This window comes from Myotis myotis, unplaced genomic scaffold (assembly GCF_014108235.1).
Source record: "Myotis myotis isolate mMyoMyo1 unplaced genomic scaffold, mMyoMyo1.p scaffold_m19_p_49, whole genome shotgun sequence".
Taxonomy (NCBI): domain Eukaryota; kingdom Metazoa; phylum Chordata; class Mammalia; order Chiroptera; family Vespertilionidae; genus Myotis; species Myotis myotis.
In genome coordinates, this window is record NW_023416356.1 from 200861 (window position 1) to 218456 (window position 17596).

The following is a 17596-nucleotide window of genomic DNA, read 5'->3' on the forward strand; positions in this document are numbered from 1 at the left end:
CCCAGCTCTGAAGCCAACGTGTAACCTTCTTAGGAGAACACGTTTTACTTAACAAAACAAGTGGGCTTTTCCCCACACAGACGTGTTTTTCATGTGCAATGTCTTTGGAGGGTCGCCAAGCAGCCTGCCCTGAAGTCCATACATTCGTCAGTTACCCACACCCACTCGTGCAGCTCTGTTCACTGTTGACAGAACACAACCAGACCACGTGAGAAGCGAGTTGGGATTAGTTCTGAGCGGTTTATTCTCGTTGTTACAGTGTCCCACCACAGGATTATAAAGACGCGTGTACAGGTAAATGCTGGGAGGCACACGCGTGTCCCCATTCTGAAAGAAGGCATGTTACATGTACAGAAAAATGCTGCAAACAGTAAGGTGTTCAAAGGAATTTCTGACTGTTCAGATGTGACATGTTTACAAAGAAAGCATGTTTTAAAATAATTAAATAATTTTCATATTATTATAAAAGTATTGAGATAAATATCAGAAGACCCCAAAATCACAAGAATGTTTTCCTATGCTATTGAGTCAAAGGGTAGTTCCATTAAAAGTCCCAAAATAGAGAGTATTTTGTCACCGTGGAAAACATCAAATTACCAAAATATGTGAAATAAACATGCGATGCAGAAGCGGTACCAAGACCCGTCCGAGGCTCCCAGCCCCGCCGTCCCCGCGAGCCCCCGGGCATCCCCGCGAGCCCCCGGGCTGCTTGGGACCTCGGAGGAGCCGGCACAATGAATAAGAAGTGAGAGAGACTCCCCACCTCTCCTCCCATCACTTCCAGATGAAGCTGCGGAGAAGGAAAACCCTAAACAAACACTGAAGACGTTAGCTTATGAGTAAGAAGCTGGCGGTGCGCTCCTCACGCGCCGGGCGCTAAGGCGACGCTGAGCAGTAGTGTCGGGGACAGTGACCTCTTTCTCAGACAAGAACTCATCTTAGAAAATGAGGACAGGTATGAATTCAAAACAAAACAGTACTGTGAAATGGTGAAACATCACAAAATAGCAGCATGTGAATTCAAGAGTCTTTTCTGAAAGCAAATGTTTAAGACTGAACTGCAGAACGGCACTTGCTCCGACTGGTCTGTTATCAGCACCTCGGACGCAGGGCTTTTTAGAGGTGCTGATACTCATGTTTTCATTTATGACTCCCCAAGACAATGTGGACTCTCATTTGTGTTTTGAAGCATAAATATTGCACAGGCAGTTACACATCAGCATCCGGTATCTCTAACATAAAATGACACCTTACTCAACACGACGTGTAAAACCAATCAGGCAGGACTGAGCAGTGACGGGATGGCGCGCAGGCACTTGAATCGAGGCTGAGTGACAGGCAACCACAGAGCGAGGGAGGTGTCTCTGCATATGAACCTGGGTCTCTGACGGACCCCACACACAAGTAAGAACTTTGTACAAACTTTCATGGGAAAACCGGATCTCCAGAAACTTCACACCAAATAATGTCCACTGATACAGCAATGACGACTGCCGCCTTATTTAACCTTTTTTTAACAAATGTCCAATAGACAGGTTTTAAAATCTACTTTGCCCCTTTCTCCACCCAGTACAGCCCACAGCCCAGGAACACCCTCTGCGAATCACGCTCACTGTGAGACCCAGGGCACCAAGCCTGTCCTGTCAGACCCCCCACATCCTGGGACGGATCACAGCACCAGACATCGGGGCTCAGGTATCTGTCTGGCAATTTCCATTCAATAATATTAACCAGTAACAATGTGTCAATATTCATCGTCTAAGAGGAAGTCATAGTAGCAATTTTTTTAAACGACCAAAATAACTGATAAGCATTTTTAATGTTTTAAATGGATAAACACGTAACGATCAAGCTCATTAGGCGGAACATCACACACACGTTTTCCTCACCCACTGAGACCGCACGGCACATGGGAGCACCGAGACAAGGCTCCGCTTCTGTCCTTCCTTTAAAAAGGCGCCACTGCGCTCGCCACGCCCAGGCCCCTGGTTTACCAGCTGAGGAGGAGCACATCCGAGGCCGTGGGACAGGCTGTGGAGACCTGTCGCCCTGTCATCTTTGGCTGAAGCCTCAGGAGAGGGAGGGGCTGGCATGGCGGCCGCCGAGCATTCAGCTTACACGTCACTGACAGGCAGGCTCGCGTCGTCCAAGTCCAAGTCCACGGGGCCGTGCTGCCCCTCCGGAGGGCCGTTCCTGCCGGGAGGGGTGGGCGGGGCGCGTCCGCTCACTTGGGAAGCTGGTGCTCTTGGAGGGACAGTCTGGACCTTGAGGCTCCCTGGCTTGACCTTGGTAAGAGATTCACAAAATCCTCGCTTCTCCAGGGTAAAGCTTGAGACCAAAGAGCTGCTGCGAGCGGCGGTGGGATGCGCGGTGGAGGTGCGGGGCGCGGGCTGGGGCTCGGGGCCGCCGGGCTGCTCCTGGAAGGGAGTGGGGGTCAGACACGGTCAGTCAGACACGGTCAGTCACACACGACACGGTCAGTAGCTCATGTGGGGCTTTATCTTCTGAGAAACAAGCAGAACACACACACACACACACACACACACACACACACACACACACAGCAGAAGCGTGAGCCATGCAGCAAGCGTGTGCACGTTCTCCACAGCCAGGCGTGTGCAGGAGCGTGTGAAGCAGTGGCGGCCGCCCTCACTAAGGAGCCAGCCTGTCCCGCGAGGTGCTGGGAGCCGACCCCGAAGACGCAGCGAGCCTGCGAGGGGCATGGGTCCAGGCGCCCGCTCAGCTGCGCTCACGGCAGCCGGCTTTGCTGTTTCGTTTCGTTTGCGGTCAGTCAGCACCAGGAGGTCGGCCACACGTTCTACGTGCCCAGCGCGCCTGAATGCCACTGCCCCATGAGCAGGCTCGTTGCTTTCTCTGTAACTGCATGTTTGGTTTTGAATGTCATGCATTCATCTGGCTTAAGATCGTCAGGGAACATGGGTACAGACTGAGCCTCTGGGACAGCTGTGAAGTGGCTCAGGGGTGACGGCTGATTTCAATTCGCGTCTAACGGTCTCAGACCTGCAGGTGCCTCGCCCGCAGCTCCTAGCGCTGCGCGCACCATGACACCAGTGGCTCCGGGAACACAGGGCGGCCAATTCCCCACGTGACCGATGCCCACGGGAGGCGGACGGTCGCCTGAGACTCAGTGCCATGCCAACTCCAGCAGAGTCCGTCCGACACCCGGGCCTGCACGACTGCACACGTGAGAACGAGGATGCGCGTCGAGTGGTGTCATATAAAAAGGTCAAAGCAGAAAACATGGAAACTGAAACTGGCACATCAGCCAGTGGGTTTTAGGCAACAGCCGCTACGGCCTCCAGTCAGTCAGTCGTTTCTCGCTGTTACTTTTCCTGCGACTCCGACCTGAGGGCTGTTAGTGTCAACAGGTTACGGCAACTGCGGGAGGCAGTTTGTTAGCTCGACTTTCTAGGACGGACGGGTGAGTAGGGAGTGAGAAGGCACGTGCGTGCGCGCCCACATACGTGCCGCATCCCCCCGTCCTGGGTGTGTACCTCTGAATACAAGGGTTCGACAGCCGCCTGGCCTGCCGCATCTGGAACACAGTGCAAAGCTAGGGTTAGAGTCGACCTACCCAGAGAGGAGCTGAGTCAGCGGACAGTCCGCGGCCCGCCACCAGCACAGACACGCCCTCCCGCTCTCCTCTCCCCACAGGCAGCACGCTCGCAGAGCTCCGTGACCCTGGGAGGTCACAGGGACAGGCGGTGACCAAGCAACATCGGGAAAGGGACTCTGATCGTCCGGAAAGGACGGGGAGAAGGCGTGACTAAGAAGCGAGAAAGGTGGATCTGTATGGACTGGTCTGTGGTTACTAAAAGCAGGAAACCAGTAAAAGGCAACGTTACAGCCTGGCCGGCGTGGCTCAGTGGCTGAGCTACTGACCAGGTTCGATTCCTCGTCAGGGCATATGCCCAGGTTGCGGGCTCGATCCCCAGTGGGGGATTTGCAGGAGGCAGCCGATCCATGATTCTCTCTCATCACTGATGTTTCTATCTCTCTCTCCCTCTCCCTTCCTCCCTGAAATCAATTTTATATATATATATATATATATGTATATATATATATATATATATATACACACACACACACACACACACACATATTTTAAAAAGGGCGTTACCACCAGGGAAATGCTGAAAGTGCCAAAAACCTAGCCTCACGCTGGGTCTAGATAACAGGCGATCATGTTACTTATCGGCCTACGTTCTGCAGTCCTGAATGACAGCTTGCTATGTCTGCACTCCTCAGCACAACTGGTATTTTCACATCAGACACCAGCGACCAAGGTGCTCTAAAGGTAAATCTTATTCCTGTGCTGTGCCTGAACGTGGTGAATTAAATTTAACAACATTTTTTCTTACTATTTCTCAGCATGTTCAGCTGCTTTAATTTTCCCATGGTACCACCAAAAGGTAATTAAGATTGTAAACAAAAGCAGCCTTTCACATTCGTGGGCAGAAACCCTGACGGCCCGTGAGCTGAAACCCTGCCTGCGAGCCATCAGCGCATGAGGCTGCCGCCGCGCGATGGTCTCGGCACAGGTGAGCCCACAGACCCTAACCGACCTCTCAAGAAGCTGAACACAGTGGCTGAAGGGCCTTCCGTGGCCAGGCCCCACCTGCACTAAGACCTGGCCGGTTGTACCAAACCCAGACCGACCAGCGAGGACCTCACACAAGGCAGGGAGCGCTCCTTCTCGTCCCTGCCGCGCCTGTGAGACCGACAGCACAGGGAGCTCCGCATCCGTACACTACGGGAAGCACGACCTTAGAAACGCACGACTTCTCCGCAGGTCCTCCTGGTGTGAAGACACCATGCAGATACATCTCATACGGGAAGAAACCAGAGGGTTCGGGGAGAGGAAGCCTGACAGGATGGGAACCGAGGGGCAGCACGGCGCACAGGACACGTACAGAAGACGCCGACCGGCCAGGCCCGCGCTGCGCCACGATGGCCCCGGACACGGCTTTGATCCAGCTGTGCATCTCTTCGGGGCTGTCGGCCTGAGGGAGAAAGGGCGCATTCAGTCCACTTCCCACACCGGCTCCTGCATCTGAGACCCGACCTACGCTCTCGGGAGTAAACAGCTGCAACAACAAATCGTTCCGAGGCAACGACTTCAAACTCCTTAGAAATCATTTTACACCAGGCACTGCTGGGGGAGCGGTGTTCTGGGGTGACTCAGAGCAGGGCTCAGAGCAGGGCCGCGACCCGAAGAGCAGTGCTGGCCGCCACAGCCCAGGGCATCGTCCTTGATGGGACCGTGGCTTCCAGCGTGGATGGCAGACCTCCTGTGACTCACCCAACTACACTGGCCCCAGGAGGGGCACGGAGATACTGTCCTTCACTTCTAGAGTCTGCAATCTACAAGGTCAACAATTTTAAAGAATCAAGATAGTATTTTTGAACCAAGCCTATTAAATACTTTTTAAAAGAAAAACTTCAAAATAGGCAAAAGTAAATCATACACCTTCATTCACTGCAAACAGGAGGACATGTAGAGAAATCCATTCGGCAAAATAAAGAGGTTTAAAGAGGTCCGTGCCCTGAAGAGTTACTCTAGAGCTAGAAACTCATCCTGAAGAAATGTGTTTGTTCAATCCTCCCCTGAGGACGTGTGTATTGATTTTTAGAGAAACATCCATGTGATAAGCCTCCATCAGTTGCCTCCCATACCCGCCCCGAGCAGGGATCGAACCCACAGCCCTTTTGGGGTATGGACGACGCTCTAACTGAGCCATCCGGCCAGGACGCACGATACTCCTCTTGTTATACAAATATGTGCCTTAAGAAAGGCAGTGGGGGAAAAAAGAATGCTTGCCTGGTTGTGGGATTCTGTGTTTTATAAATCACCCTTTTCTTCCTATTTTTCTATAATTTCTAAGTTTTCTGCAATAAGCCTATGTAAGTTTTATAAAACAAAAACAAATTTTGTTTTTTAAAAACTCCAATCTGATTAATACAATGAGTAAAAAGTATGTTTCAAACTTAAATGCAGACGCCGTCAGTGAAACCTAAGCTCTACTGCCTGCTGTTATCATGTACCAACGTGACAAAATTACCAGACACGATGGAACCGAAATTCCAAAATATGTGCAAAATAATCCAAGGTCAAAGTACACACGTAGCTTCTAAGTAAAGTAGATTTCCCTTCCTCCAAATACTACTTAATTCTATTCAACTAACTCACAGCAAGGAGCACCCTCGTTTGCTGAACATATGACCTACCAATAATTTCACATGTAACACTTGGTGAACTGTGGTTGTCAGGTTGATGGGGGACAAAAGGGGACGTATGTCACACTTTCAACAATAATGATTAAAAAAAATAACTGCAGTTGTCATTATGTTTTGCTTATTCTCATAACCTGCAAGTCCCTCTAAAATTATTGATTCCCACGAAGAGGATCTATAACCTTCAAATAAGTATCTTACCTGCACATAGAAAGTCCGAGATGACGTTACAATTTCAAAGAGGTTGTCCCTCATCATTATGTCACTGTTAACACAAAAAATTTCCAAGTTTTAAACAGCAGTTGTTTGATAGGTTTTTTCATTTAGTTACCCAATAGCAAATATCTATCTATAACAATGAAAGAGTAATATGCTGAATGACCTTCTGGACATCATTCCGGACGAAGCTGTGACGGCAGGGGCAGGCAGTTAGGGGCGATCAGGCAGGCGGAGGGATTAGGGGAGATGAGGCAGGCAGGCAGAAGGATTAGGGGAGATGAGGCAGGCAGGCAAGTGGTTTGGGGCAATCAGGCAGGCAGGTGAGCGGTTAGGGGCGATCAGGCAGGCAGGTGAGCGGTTGGGGGCGATCAGGCAGGCAGGTGAGCGGTTGGGGGCGATCAGGCAGGCAGGTGAGCGGTTGGGGGCGATCAGGCAGGCAGGTGAGCGGTTGGGGGCGATCAGGCAGGCAGGAGAGCGGTTGGGGGCGATCAGGCAGGCAGGTGAGCGGTTGGGGGCGATATGGCAGGCAGGTGAGTGGTTGGGGGCGATATGGCAGGCAGGTGAGTGGTTGGGGGCGATCAGGCAGGCAGGCAGGCAGGCGAGCCATTAGGAGCTAGCGGTCCCAGATTGCAAGATGGATGTCCGACTGCCAGTTTAGGTCCAATCCCACAGAGAGCAGTCGGACATCCCCCGAGGAGTCCCGGATTGCAAGAAGGTGCAGGCCAAATTTCATGCACTGGGCCTCTAGTGTATCAACAAGAAAAGTATGAGGTAAAGTACTGATTTAACAAAACCAAGCTATCCATTTTTTCAACTTCTTGAAAAAAATAAAGTTTATATAGTTATATGCATATTTTATTGTGTATTTATTTTTATTGATTTCAGAGAGGAAGAGAAAGGGAGAGAAAGATAGAAACATCAATGATGAGAGAGAATCATCGACTGGCTGCCTCCTACACACCCCCACTGGGGATGGAGCCCACATCCTGATTAGAATCAAACCCGGAACCCTTCAGTTCACAGGCTGAAACTCCATCCAGTAAGTCAACCAGCCAGGGAATTATCTGTGTGTTTTAGATAAGGTACAGAACACTACTTAAAAATTCAAAGTTTGTAACATGTAGAAATCAGTTTGCACTGCACAATTACATTGCCTCACACAGCTATTCTGCATCACCCTTGAAATACTAACATGCTAATCACCAATGTGCCAAATATGACAGAAGTTGTTCACATTAAAGTTTTTCCTTTTCATTAATAAGCTTAAGGATTGTTTCCTAATTTTTAGTTTTCAAACAAAAAAACCCTCAATACTTTAATCCGAGGGTTTTGAAAGGTCTAGCATATCCCAACTGTAAGTTGAAAATGACACAAATACAGAAAAATGCCATCTTGCAAGCACAGCCCTCCGCCTGCAGCCCTGCTGTGCGCAGCGACAGCCAGCACCGCAGCGCACTCACCTCTGCTTGCACTCCTGGACTCTGTGCACCTCCTTCAGGGGGATCACACGAAGAGGCTCCTTCTCCTGGCGGGAAAGAGCAGACAGACAGACACACACCTGACGTCTCCTCCTAAAAGCCTCCTCAGGGCCGTCTGACCTGGGGGCCTGCGCCAAACGATGCTTCTGGAATCAGCAGCATCAGAATAGCCCCGTCCTCCCCGTCAGTACCAGGTAGTGAGTGTGCGAGGACGGACTCTCTCATATGGACGCATTATTTTAACAAGCCAATGCATCGAACTAGGTGCCAGGGCACGCGCTAGATGTTAAAGGTCAGCGCCCTGGAATTTCCCACCACACTACCCACAGGCGCGAGTGCTCACCTGAGGGACCTGAGGGTCAGATATGTAAGTGCCCGACCCAAGGGGACAACACCAGACCGAAGCCACAGACACCGGCCATCACGGCCCCAACAGTGTCACCCCCACCCTACGCTCCATCAAGACGAGGACTGCAGGTCGCTGACTAGGACAGCATGACCCGACCTCCTGCTATTTTATGAGCACCGAGGGAAAACGCAACCGACAGCCGAACAGTTTTAAAATCACCAATCTTTAAGGTTTTCCAAACAGTTCATTTTAAAATAACTTCAGATTATAACCGCTTCTGTATACCCTGCACCCTGTAGAGACGTGGTTCCCCTCAAAGATCCCAGCAAACAGGAAGAGGGGGGCCAGGGGCGTGAAGCACAGAACTGCACTCAGTGTCCCATCAGGCTATTGCAGAACGTGGGTCACATGCCAAGAATCCTGTCTAATAAAGAGCTCGTGTGCCAATCAGACCGAACAGCAGAAGGACCATCTGGATGAAGCCAGGGCTGCGAGGGCCGGGCCACTCGCACGAACTCTGTGCATGGGGCCTCTAGTGCAGCGGTTCTCAGCCTGTGGGTCGCGAACAATGAAAATACATCCTGCATATCAGATATTTACATGACGATTCATAACAGTAGCAACATTAATGAAGTAGCAACAAAAATAACGTTATGGTTGGGGGTCACCACAGCATGAGGCACTGTATTAGAGGACCGCGGTATTAGGAAGGTTGAGAACCACTGCTCTAGTGTTTTAAATAAGGATGCCACTCAAACTGAGGAAAGAGGGCATTCTAATCTTTGATTCCACCTTCAGACAGAACAAAACCATCTCGTAAGAAGAAACTAAGTGATCTGCTCCCAAAAGCAAACATGGAGAGAGGGCAGGGCAGACGGCAGGACCAGAGGCTGACGCTGACGCTGAGATGCAATCCCTTCCGCCGCCTCCCACCTCCCGCCTCCAGGCCCTTCGGGAAACCTGCAGACGGAGGGGTCTGGTGTCTCCAACTCCTTGGAGGTGAAATGTCTCTGAAGACGCAACCTTTTCCTTAAGATCCACCCAGAAGCACGACCACCAGGGGCTCAGTATCTCACACGGAGGGAACAGGACTGGGAAGCACAGACACTGCACGTAGGAACCACCACAGGGCACGATCCGCCAACACTTAAACGCACGTGCAGGACAAAGCGGCATACCAGCTCGGACTTGAAGTAGCCGATCGTGTTCTCGTCCAGTTGGAAATACCGCCTCTTCCAGTTCTTCATCTAGAGAGGAGCACAGACGTGAGACTCTGCCTCCAGGACGCGGACGCTCATCGCCCCCGACTGCTGAGGCGAACCCCCACGGGCCCTCCCTGGGGGAGACGCAGCTTCACTGCTGTCGCCGTCAGGCCTTGAACTCCTAACTCCAGCCCGGTGCTGGCCTTTAGCTTTATCACATGATTGTCTAATGCAGCTTCGTAATGTCAATGCTCTAAAAGTTAAAAAAAAAAAGGCACTTCCCCATCCTCCCATCCCCCCGCCCCCACAAAACAAATGCTCCCAGGAGGTCAAGAGCAAGAACAGGAAACAGTATGAAACCACACCAGGCGTCTCTCCGTGGGCATTTACACTCACGAGCAGACAATCAACACCAATAAAGGGAACCTTTGTACATGTTTTTGCCAATGACGTAGTTTTGGGAACGCACTTCGGCATTTCTATGAGTTGGCATTTGGGACTTCAGAGTAAAACAAAAAAGGAGCATCTGCCGACAGCCCTCCACACCAGCGAGCACAGCCTGAGGGCTCTGACCTCCCTGCAGACGGTGCAGGTGAGGCTGGCCGCACCTCGGCTCCCTGAACCTCAGCCTCCCTGAACCGAGCGGTCAGACAGTGGGGACCGGACACCCCGCTGAGCTGTGGGGACGGGACACCCCGCTGAGCTGTGGGGACCGGACACCCCGCTGAGCTGTGGGGACCGGACACCCCGCTGAGCTGTGGGGACGGGACACCCCGCTGAGCTGTGGGGACCGGACACCCCGCTGAGCTGTGGGGACCGGACACCCCGCTGAGCTGTGGGGACGGGACACCCCGCTGAGCTGTGGGGACCGGACACCCCGCTGAGCTGTGGGGACGGGACACCCCGCTGAGCTGTGGGGACCGGACACCCCGCTGAGCTGTGGGGACCGGACACCCCGCTGAGCTGTGGGGACGGGACACCCCGCTGAGCTGTGGGGACGGGACACCCAGCTGAGCTGCGCTGCAGTGAGGAGACCTCGAGGAGCCTGTGGGAGTGTCAGTGTTTCTTCACTCAGAGAATTCGTCTTTTTTGTTTGAAAACGTTCTTTTCTTACGAAATTCTAAAGATTTAGCTCGCACGGACAGAACGGCCCCCCTATAGCAAGGTGCTGCGAAGGCGAGAAACAGGGGCGCGTGGCTCTCCACGAGGCTTCTGCTGGGAGCCGGCTGGGCTGACCCACACCTTGCACACCTCGGAGGTGGGCTTAGGATGTGGTTTTCCTTCCCAGGAAACCAAGAGGCTGAGAGGTTAAGGGCCAAGGCCACAGAGTGTCCAGCTGAGGCCAGCCCAGCATCAAGCGGGTGCTGAGGGGCTCCCACACCCACACCCCACATGACCCTCTCCCCGGGGGGTCAACAGAACACTTCCCGGAATAAAGGCAACTGCTTGGAAGTTCACCTGGAAGCAACGGCCGGTCCGTGGACTAAGCATCATTGCCCAGCTGCTCACGGAGCACGACCGTAAGAGCCTGAGTGAAGAGGCCCTAGAACAGCCCCCCTCACCCCTCAGCCCCCACTCCTCAGCTGCGCTCTCGCTTCGGGTCCTGGTGCAAAACAAAGACTTGTAGCCAAGGCCGCTCACACCCACATCCCACTGTGGGCGCGTTTGCCCCGGACTCACCACGGCTCCCTGTTTGACACAATACCCGGCTTTGATGACGGCGCTGTCGGAGGGCGGTTTCGGGGGGAAGTAGGGGAGATGGCTGGGTGACCTTTTCAGGTGGTTTCTGTCAGTGCTCTCGCCACAGTCGTTGGCTTCTTCTTTCTGAAGTGAAGCAGAACAGAAAGTCCTTTCCTGGCGCTCAGCTCCCAGCACAGGACGCAGCGCGGACACTCCAGAAGCCACGCGCCGGGCGCTGGGAGCACCCGGGACCACCGTCAGCACATGCCTCCCCGCGTGCGCTGGGCCGAAGCTCACACAGAACAGACGGGGGTGAACTGTGATGGGAAACACGCTAAACTCTACAAAAGGGGGAAAGCAGACTTGCAGGCCGTGTTGTCGTCCTAGCAGAACCTCCAGCTCCATCTCAGCTGCACGAGGACACAGATTTGGAGTGAAGTGTTGGAGCTGATTTACGGTCCTAGACCAGGGGTGGGCAAACTTTTTGACTCGAGGGCCACAATGGGTTCTTAAACTGGACCGGAGGGCCGGAACAAAAGCATGGATGGAGTGTTTGTGTGAACTAATATAAATTCACAGTAAACATCATTACATAAAAGGGTACGGTCTTTTTTTTTTTAGTTTTATTCATTTCAAACGGGCTGGATCCGGAACCGCGGGCCGTAGTTTGCCCACGGCTGTCCTAGACCGTAACTGTCCGTCACGGACCGGCCACGCCTGTCTGCTGATCTCAGTCTGCAGCAGGCCTGCTGCCAGTGCGTCCGTGTGAGGCAGGGGCAGTGGGGGTTAACTTGTTACTTTGAAATAAGTGTATAGTCACAGGAAGTTACCAGGGCACCGGTTAATAATGCGGTTTTTTTCCACTAGATGGAGTTACACGTATGTTGATATATATGCGATCTGATATGTATGCTATTTTGTTGTGCTGACAGCAAGCTTCAAAACTTCGTATGTCAAATTTTCTGAAGGTGTTAACATCATATTTTTAGGTTTAAAAATGTTGAATTTCATGCCAAAAAAAGAGCATTTGCGGGAAGTTTTAATTCATTACTTTATTTTGCAGAAAAGTGCTGCTGAAAATTATCATATACTTCGGAAAGCTTATGGTGAACATGCTCCATCTCAAGATCCTTGTGAACGCTGGTTTAAACACTTTAAAAGTGATGATTTCCATGTGAAAGACAAAGAACGTCCAGGTCAATTTGAAGCAAGCTTTGATAGTAAAACGACCAGAATGTGCCAGAAGACATGGCAAAGTAATTTTGCTTCATGATGACACACCACCAGACACTTCAAAACCAGTTAAAGACGTGTTAAATTAAAAGATCCTGCCTGGGAAGTATTAACCCACCACCCATATTCACCAGACCTTGCTCCTTCAGATGGCCACTTGTTCCGATCGATGGCACACGCACTTTCTGAGCAGCACTTCAACACGTGTGAAGACGTGGAAAATTGGGTCTCTAAATGGTTTGCCTCAAAACAAGGAAAGTTCTATTGGGACGGTATTCACAAATTACCTGAAAGATGGGGAAATGCGTAGCTAGCGATGGACATTAGTTTGAACAAAGCACTTTTGATGTTTCTCTTGAAATTATCGTGTCTTCTTTTATTACAAAATCCGCATTATTAACTGGTGCGCCTGGTCCTTTAAAAATGTACAGGAGGGCCCCCACCGGTGTGGCTCAGCGGCTGAGCATCGACCCGTGCACCAAGAGGTCACCAGTTCGATTCCCGGTCAGGGGACTTGCCCAGTTGCAGGCTTGATTCCCAGTAGGGGGCGTGCAGGAGGCAGCCGATCAATGTTCTGGCTCATTGATGTTTCCAGCTCTCTCTCCCTCTCCCTTCCTTTCTAAAAGCAATCTATAATAATAAAAGGATAATATGCTAATTGCGCCAGACATCCTTCCGGACGACCTTCCAGACGAAGCTGGGGCTGCAAGGGGAAGCCTGGGTCCTAGGTGCCAGAGGGAAGCCGGTGCCAGCAGCACGTGGCAGGAAGGCCTACTCTTGCACGAATTTCGTGCATCGTGCCTCTAGTGAAAATATATATGTATTTTAAAATGTGCAGGAGGTCCTAGCACCCTTCAAGCCAGTGCCCCCAAACAGGAAAACTGTAACTGCAAAGCATGATCAAACCTGACACTGGAATTTACGGGACTGACACGCACTCATCTGTGTGTGTGTGCATCGTCCTATGCATCTAGCCACCACCACCGTACAGCACCTGCCATCACAGCTCCCTTGAGCCCCTCTCTCCAGCTCCTTGGCAACCACGAATTTGTTCTCCATCTTCCTATTCTACTATTTAGAGAATATGATGCCAGTGGAGTCAGGAGGGCCTGTGAAAGTGGCTTTCTTAACCCAGCACAATTCTCTGGGGATGCAGCCAGGCTGTTCCTTGGACCAGCAGCCCCCCCCTTCCTGCTGAGCCGTCTCCTGGTCTGACCGCTGTTTAACCACGCGCCTGCTAAACAGCATCGGCGTTAGGTCCAACTTGGGGCTCTTAGGAATAAAGCTGTTAGGAACATGCACGTACAGGTTTCTGTGTAAACATAAGTCTCTTTTCTCTAGAATAAATGCCTAGCAGTGTAAATGCTGGGCCATATATTAACTGCAAGTTTATTTTTATGAATATCTGCCAAACTCTTTTTCAAAGTGGTCATCCTACTTCACATTCCCACCAGCAATCTCTCCTCATCCTCGTCGGCATTATCCTAACTTTGGAAACTAGAGACAAAAACGCAAGCTTTCTGTGTTCACGGGGCCACTGGACTAACTCAGGAGCCGTGCTGCTGACAACACTGACATCCACCTCCGCAAGGAGCCAGCACAGCAGAGCATCCGGGGCTACCTGCGTCGGCGTGATGATGGGCACCCCGCCCACAATGTCAGTTCTGTAGGACACCTGCTTCTTCCCACAGTCCCCCGGGCGGCTCGGGTTTTCAGAATGAGGCTGTGAGTCTGACTGCTTTGGTACCTAAAATAGGAAGGGAAAGGAATGATTTTACAACCAGCATTACAGATGACACCCTTTTGTCACAGAATTTCCAGCTTAGTCTATTTCCATAAAGCCAGCACAGGTAAGCATTGTTGATAGTATGGACTCTGTAGGGCTCATATGACCCTTTCTGTATAACAGCCACCACTGACAGAGCGCTCATGAGGGCAGGACTCTCGCCCACGTATCTTGTCTCACCGTCCAGCCAATCCTCTCCCGAGGGTGGGTTCCCGGCAGCCCCAGACAGGGCTCCAAGGCCCAGGGAGACACTCGCTTCCAGCTGAGTCAGTGGGACTGTCGCCCACACTCAGCCACCACACTGCACCTGCTCCCCTGAGCACGTAACGCCGTGTGCGGCCCTGTGCTGCCACCTCTTCCTCCCTCCATCCCCCCCAGGACCCTGCCACAGGGACGGTGGCGTATTCATCATCTCTGGCTTCAGGGCAGAGCTACTGCTGGAAAATCTGAGCATTCAATACATGTTTAAAGACTGGCTCAGTGGACCAATCTAAAAGCAGGAGAGAATAAAATACTTAAATTAAAAGTTAAAATGTTCCAAATAGCTTAAAACTTTTAGGAATTTCACTTTATTTTTATATGTTTTTATTGATTTTAGAGAGAGAGGAAGTGAAAGGGAGAAACATCAATGAGACAGAAACATTGACTGGCTGCCTCCTACACGCCCCCTACAGGGGATCGAGCCCACAACCCAGGCACGTGCCCTGACGGGAATCGAACTAGCGACCTCTTGGTGCATGGGTCGATGCTCAGCCACTGAGTCACACTGGCCGGGGAAAACTTCTTAGGAACTTTAAAAAGTCTTAAGGAATTCCAATAGCTGCATCAGTGATAAACCCACAAGAATAAGCAATGACTGTCAATATAGGAATTTCCTATGTGGCCGAGCACCTCACCAAAGGGGAAACAAAGGCATGGCAACTGCTTAACAACTTGCAGACCGACCACGAGGTAACTGAGCAGAGGCCCTGAGGCACGAACCGCCAGCGCGGTCGGCTCGGCGGGTGACCGGACCGTCTCTGAGGGACTCCAGCAGGCTGACAGGAAGAGGGGAAGAGGGGAAGCGGCCGCGAAGGCCTTTCGAGAGCACGTGCTGCTGAGCCGGTTAAGACGCCGTTTTCTGGAAGCGCACAAACGTGAAACAGCTTCTGCTTCTGCAGAGCAGACGCCGCGCGTGGGCGTCTGTCACGTGGTGGCAGCTGCCTGGCGAGAGGCCAAAGCCCGGGCCTTGCCTCTGAGAACGGCTGCCGTGTGTCAGCTCCGTCCTGAGTGGGACGTGAATATGCATCGAACGTATGCTGGCTTTCAGGGCAGTGTTTCTGGAGAACCCGCTGTCTGGGGTCAGTAAAACACCTGCCCTTCAGGAAAAACACAGGCCCCACAGGAAACCCTCCTTCCGTGCAGGCCTACTATGTGCTTCTCCGCCAGCGGGTCAGGAGAGAGGGGAGGGGGATCACCAGGGATCAGACCCCGCTTCCTCGCTGACCATCACCAGCCTGAGGACAGAGCAGGGCCAGGGCTGGGCTGCAGCGTGAGGCTCCTTCACAGCGTGTGGCTCACAGCTCCACTCACCAGCTAAGCAGCCTGTGAAAGTTACTCTACCCTTCCGTATTTCACTTCATTTATAAAATTGATCGGGGTGACACTGGTCAGCATGAGCATACTCAGGTAATAGCAGAACCTAGCGAGGGAACATTTTAAAAAATAAAAAAAAGGGGGAATTTGCCTGGAGCCGGTCCATCCTTGCTGTTTCAAGGGACCTGGCATATATGGCATACTGTTCTTAATATGTTTGCTCACCTTCTTGGCACTAGGTGTTTTAACCAAGGTCACCTCTCTGAGAAAGGTTGTTTCCCCAGGTAGGGATTTTCCCCTGAAGTTAGGGAGGGAATAAAACCCCTTAACTAAGTGCCAGGCGGGTAATTAATCACTTTAACTACGAACAATCGTGCTTAAGCTACATAATCTTTACTCCCTGGAATGGAGATAAGAAACGCCCTAACCTTTGGAATAGAGATTGATAGGATTGGAATCAACTGGTATAAATACAGATGTAACAAGACAACAGGACTCAGAACCTAGACACAGAACCTAGAGACAGAAGAACTTCGCTGGAGAGAACATGGCAAAAGATCCTGGACAGAAACTGGCAACAGAACCTAGAGACAGAACCTAGCGAGAGAACCTGGCTGAAGAACCTAGAGACAGAACCTGGCTACAGAACCTGGATAGAACATGGCAAGAGAACCTGACTAGAACCTGGTGACTGAACCTGGCTGGAGAACCTAGTGAGGGAACATGGACACAGAACCTGGCTGGAGATCCAAACCAGAACTTCGCTGGAGATCCTGACCAGAACTTGGCTGGAGATCCTGGCTAGAGATCCTGGCTAGGCTGCTGATAAACTGAACGCTGTCTCCGTGTCATTCCTTCTTCGCCGACTCCGTCCACACCTTTGGGGACCCCTGGACCTGCTGGGGTTGGACCCCAGCACAGGTGTGGGTCTGTGTGGCAGGATCTCTGTACTGTGCTGTGTGCCTCCTGTCACATCCTCTCCCATCACCTGAGGTACTGAACCCTCCCGAGTCTCGCGCCACCACATGCGTTAGGCAAGCCTCAGGGCAGGGCCGGGCGAGGCGATATCCCAGCAAGCTCATGTCCACAGAAGACCAAAAAGAGAAGCCGCTCGGAAGCGAAGCTGCGCACAGAACAGGGTGTGAGGTCGCCAGTGCTGGCCCGCAGGGGGAAGCGGGTGCGGCCAGCAGTTCAGAGCCCGAGAGACTCGCGAGGCCCGTGGGCACCCGCTGGCTGCCAGCGCTCTTCCGACCCGTCCCTACGCCGGTGCTCAGTCCCAAGCCCTTCACCACCCCTCCCCCACAGCAGCCCGCCAGGGGGGGACAGAATCCGACTCCGACTACCTGGGTGGTGGCAGGAAGACTCTTGCTCTGGGAGAGACCCCCCCACAGACCCTCCAGGCAGAACCTCCATGCATTTCCACAGAAACATCGCCACCAGCCGTGCTGAAGCCCACAGGGACGCGGACGGCTAAAGCAGCTTCCCGGGCTGGTCGAAGGGCACAGTCACCATGGACAGGAGATGCATTCACATCCCAAACCCCGACCCCTTCCATAAACTGGGAGGACAACCTACTGGCAATTCAGTTATTACCCAGGAGGTGTGTTTTCACAATGTACAATTACTCCCAGACATTAAAGCTTTAAAATACAAATACTTACTGTAATTTTTATAGCTTTGTTCAACACATTGACCCATTCTACTAGGTCCTGCTGATCATTGGCTTGTAGGAAATATTTCCTCATCCCTGCGTTCATAACTGTTGAGAGAAAAAATAAACTACAATACATGAAATTCTGCACTTGTTACCTCCGAGTTT

The 17596-nt window shown here is 51.9% G+C and overlaps 1 protein-coding gene across 4 annotated transcripts in view; it reads right to left on the reverse strand.

The window, feature by feature from the left end:
* Positions 1 to 226: 226 nt before the first annotated feature.
* The window catches only part of PLEKHA1 (pleckstrin homology domain containing A1), a 40690-nt gene continuing 23320 nt past the window's right edge, over positions 227 to 17596 (reverse strand). For 2 of the 4 annotated variants that reach the window (XM_036307634.1, XM_036307637.1), the window contains 8 exons: positions 17439 to 17536; positions 14038 to 14163; positions 11184 to 11327; positions 9480 to 9548; positions 7935 to 7999; positions 6457 to 6520; positions 4935 to 5024; positions 227 to 2417 (listed from right to left, as the gene is read on the reverse strand). In XM_036307634.1, coding sequence (XP_036163527.1) covers positions 2115 to 2417; positions 4935 to 5024; positions 6457 to 6520; positions 7935 to 7999; positions 9480 to 9548; positions 11184 to 11327; positions 14038 to 14163; positions 17439 to 17536 — 959 coding nt within the window. In that variant the 3' untranslated portion in view covers positions 227 to 2114. Of the gene's footprint in view, positions 2418 to 3515; positions 3557 to 4934; positions 5025 to 6456; positions 6521 to 7934; positions 8000 to 9479; positions 9549 to 11183; positions 11328 to 14037; positions 14164 to 17438; positions 17537 to 17596 lie in introns of all 4 variants that reach the window. The other 2 variants (XM_036307636.1, XM_036307635.1) reach the window with 2 other exon arrangements.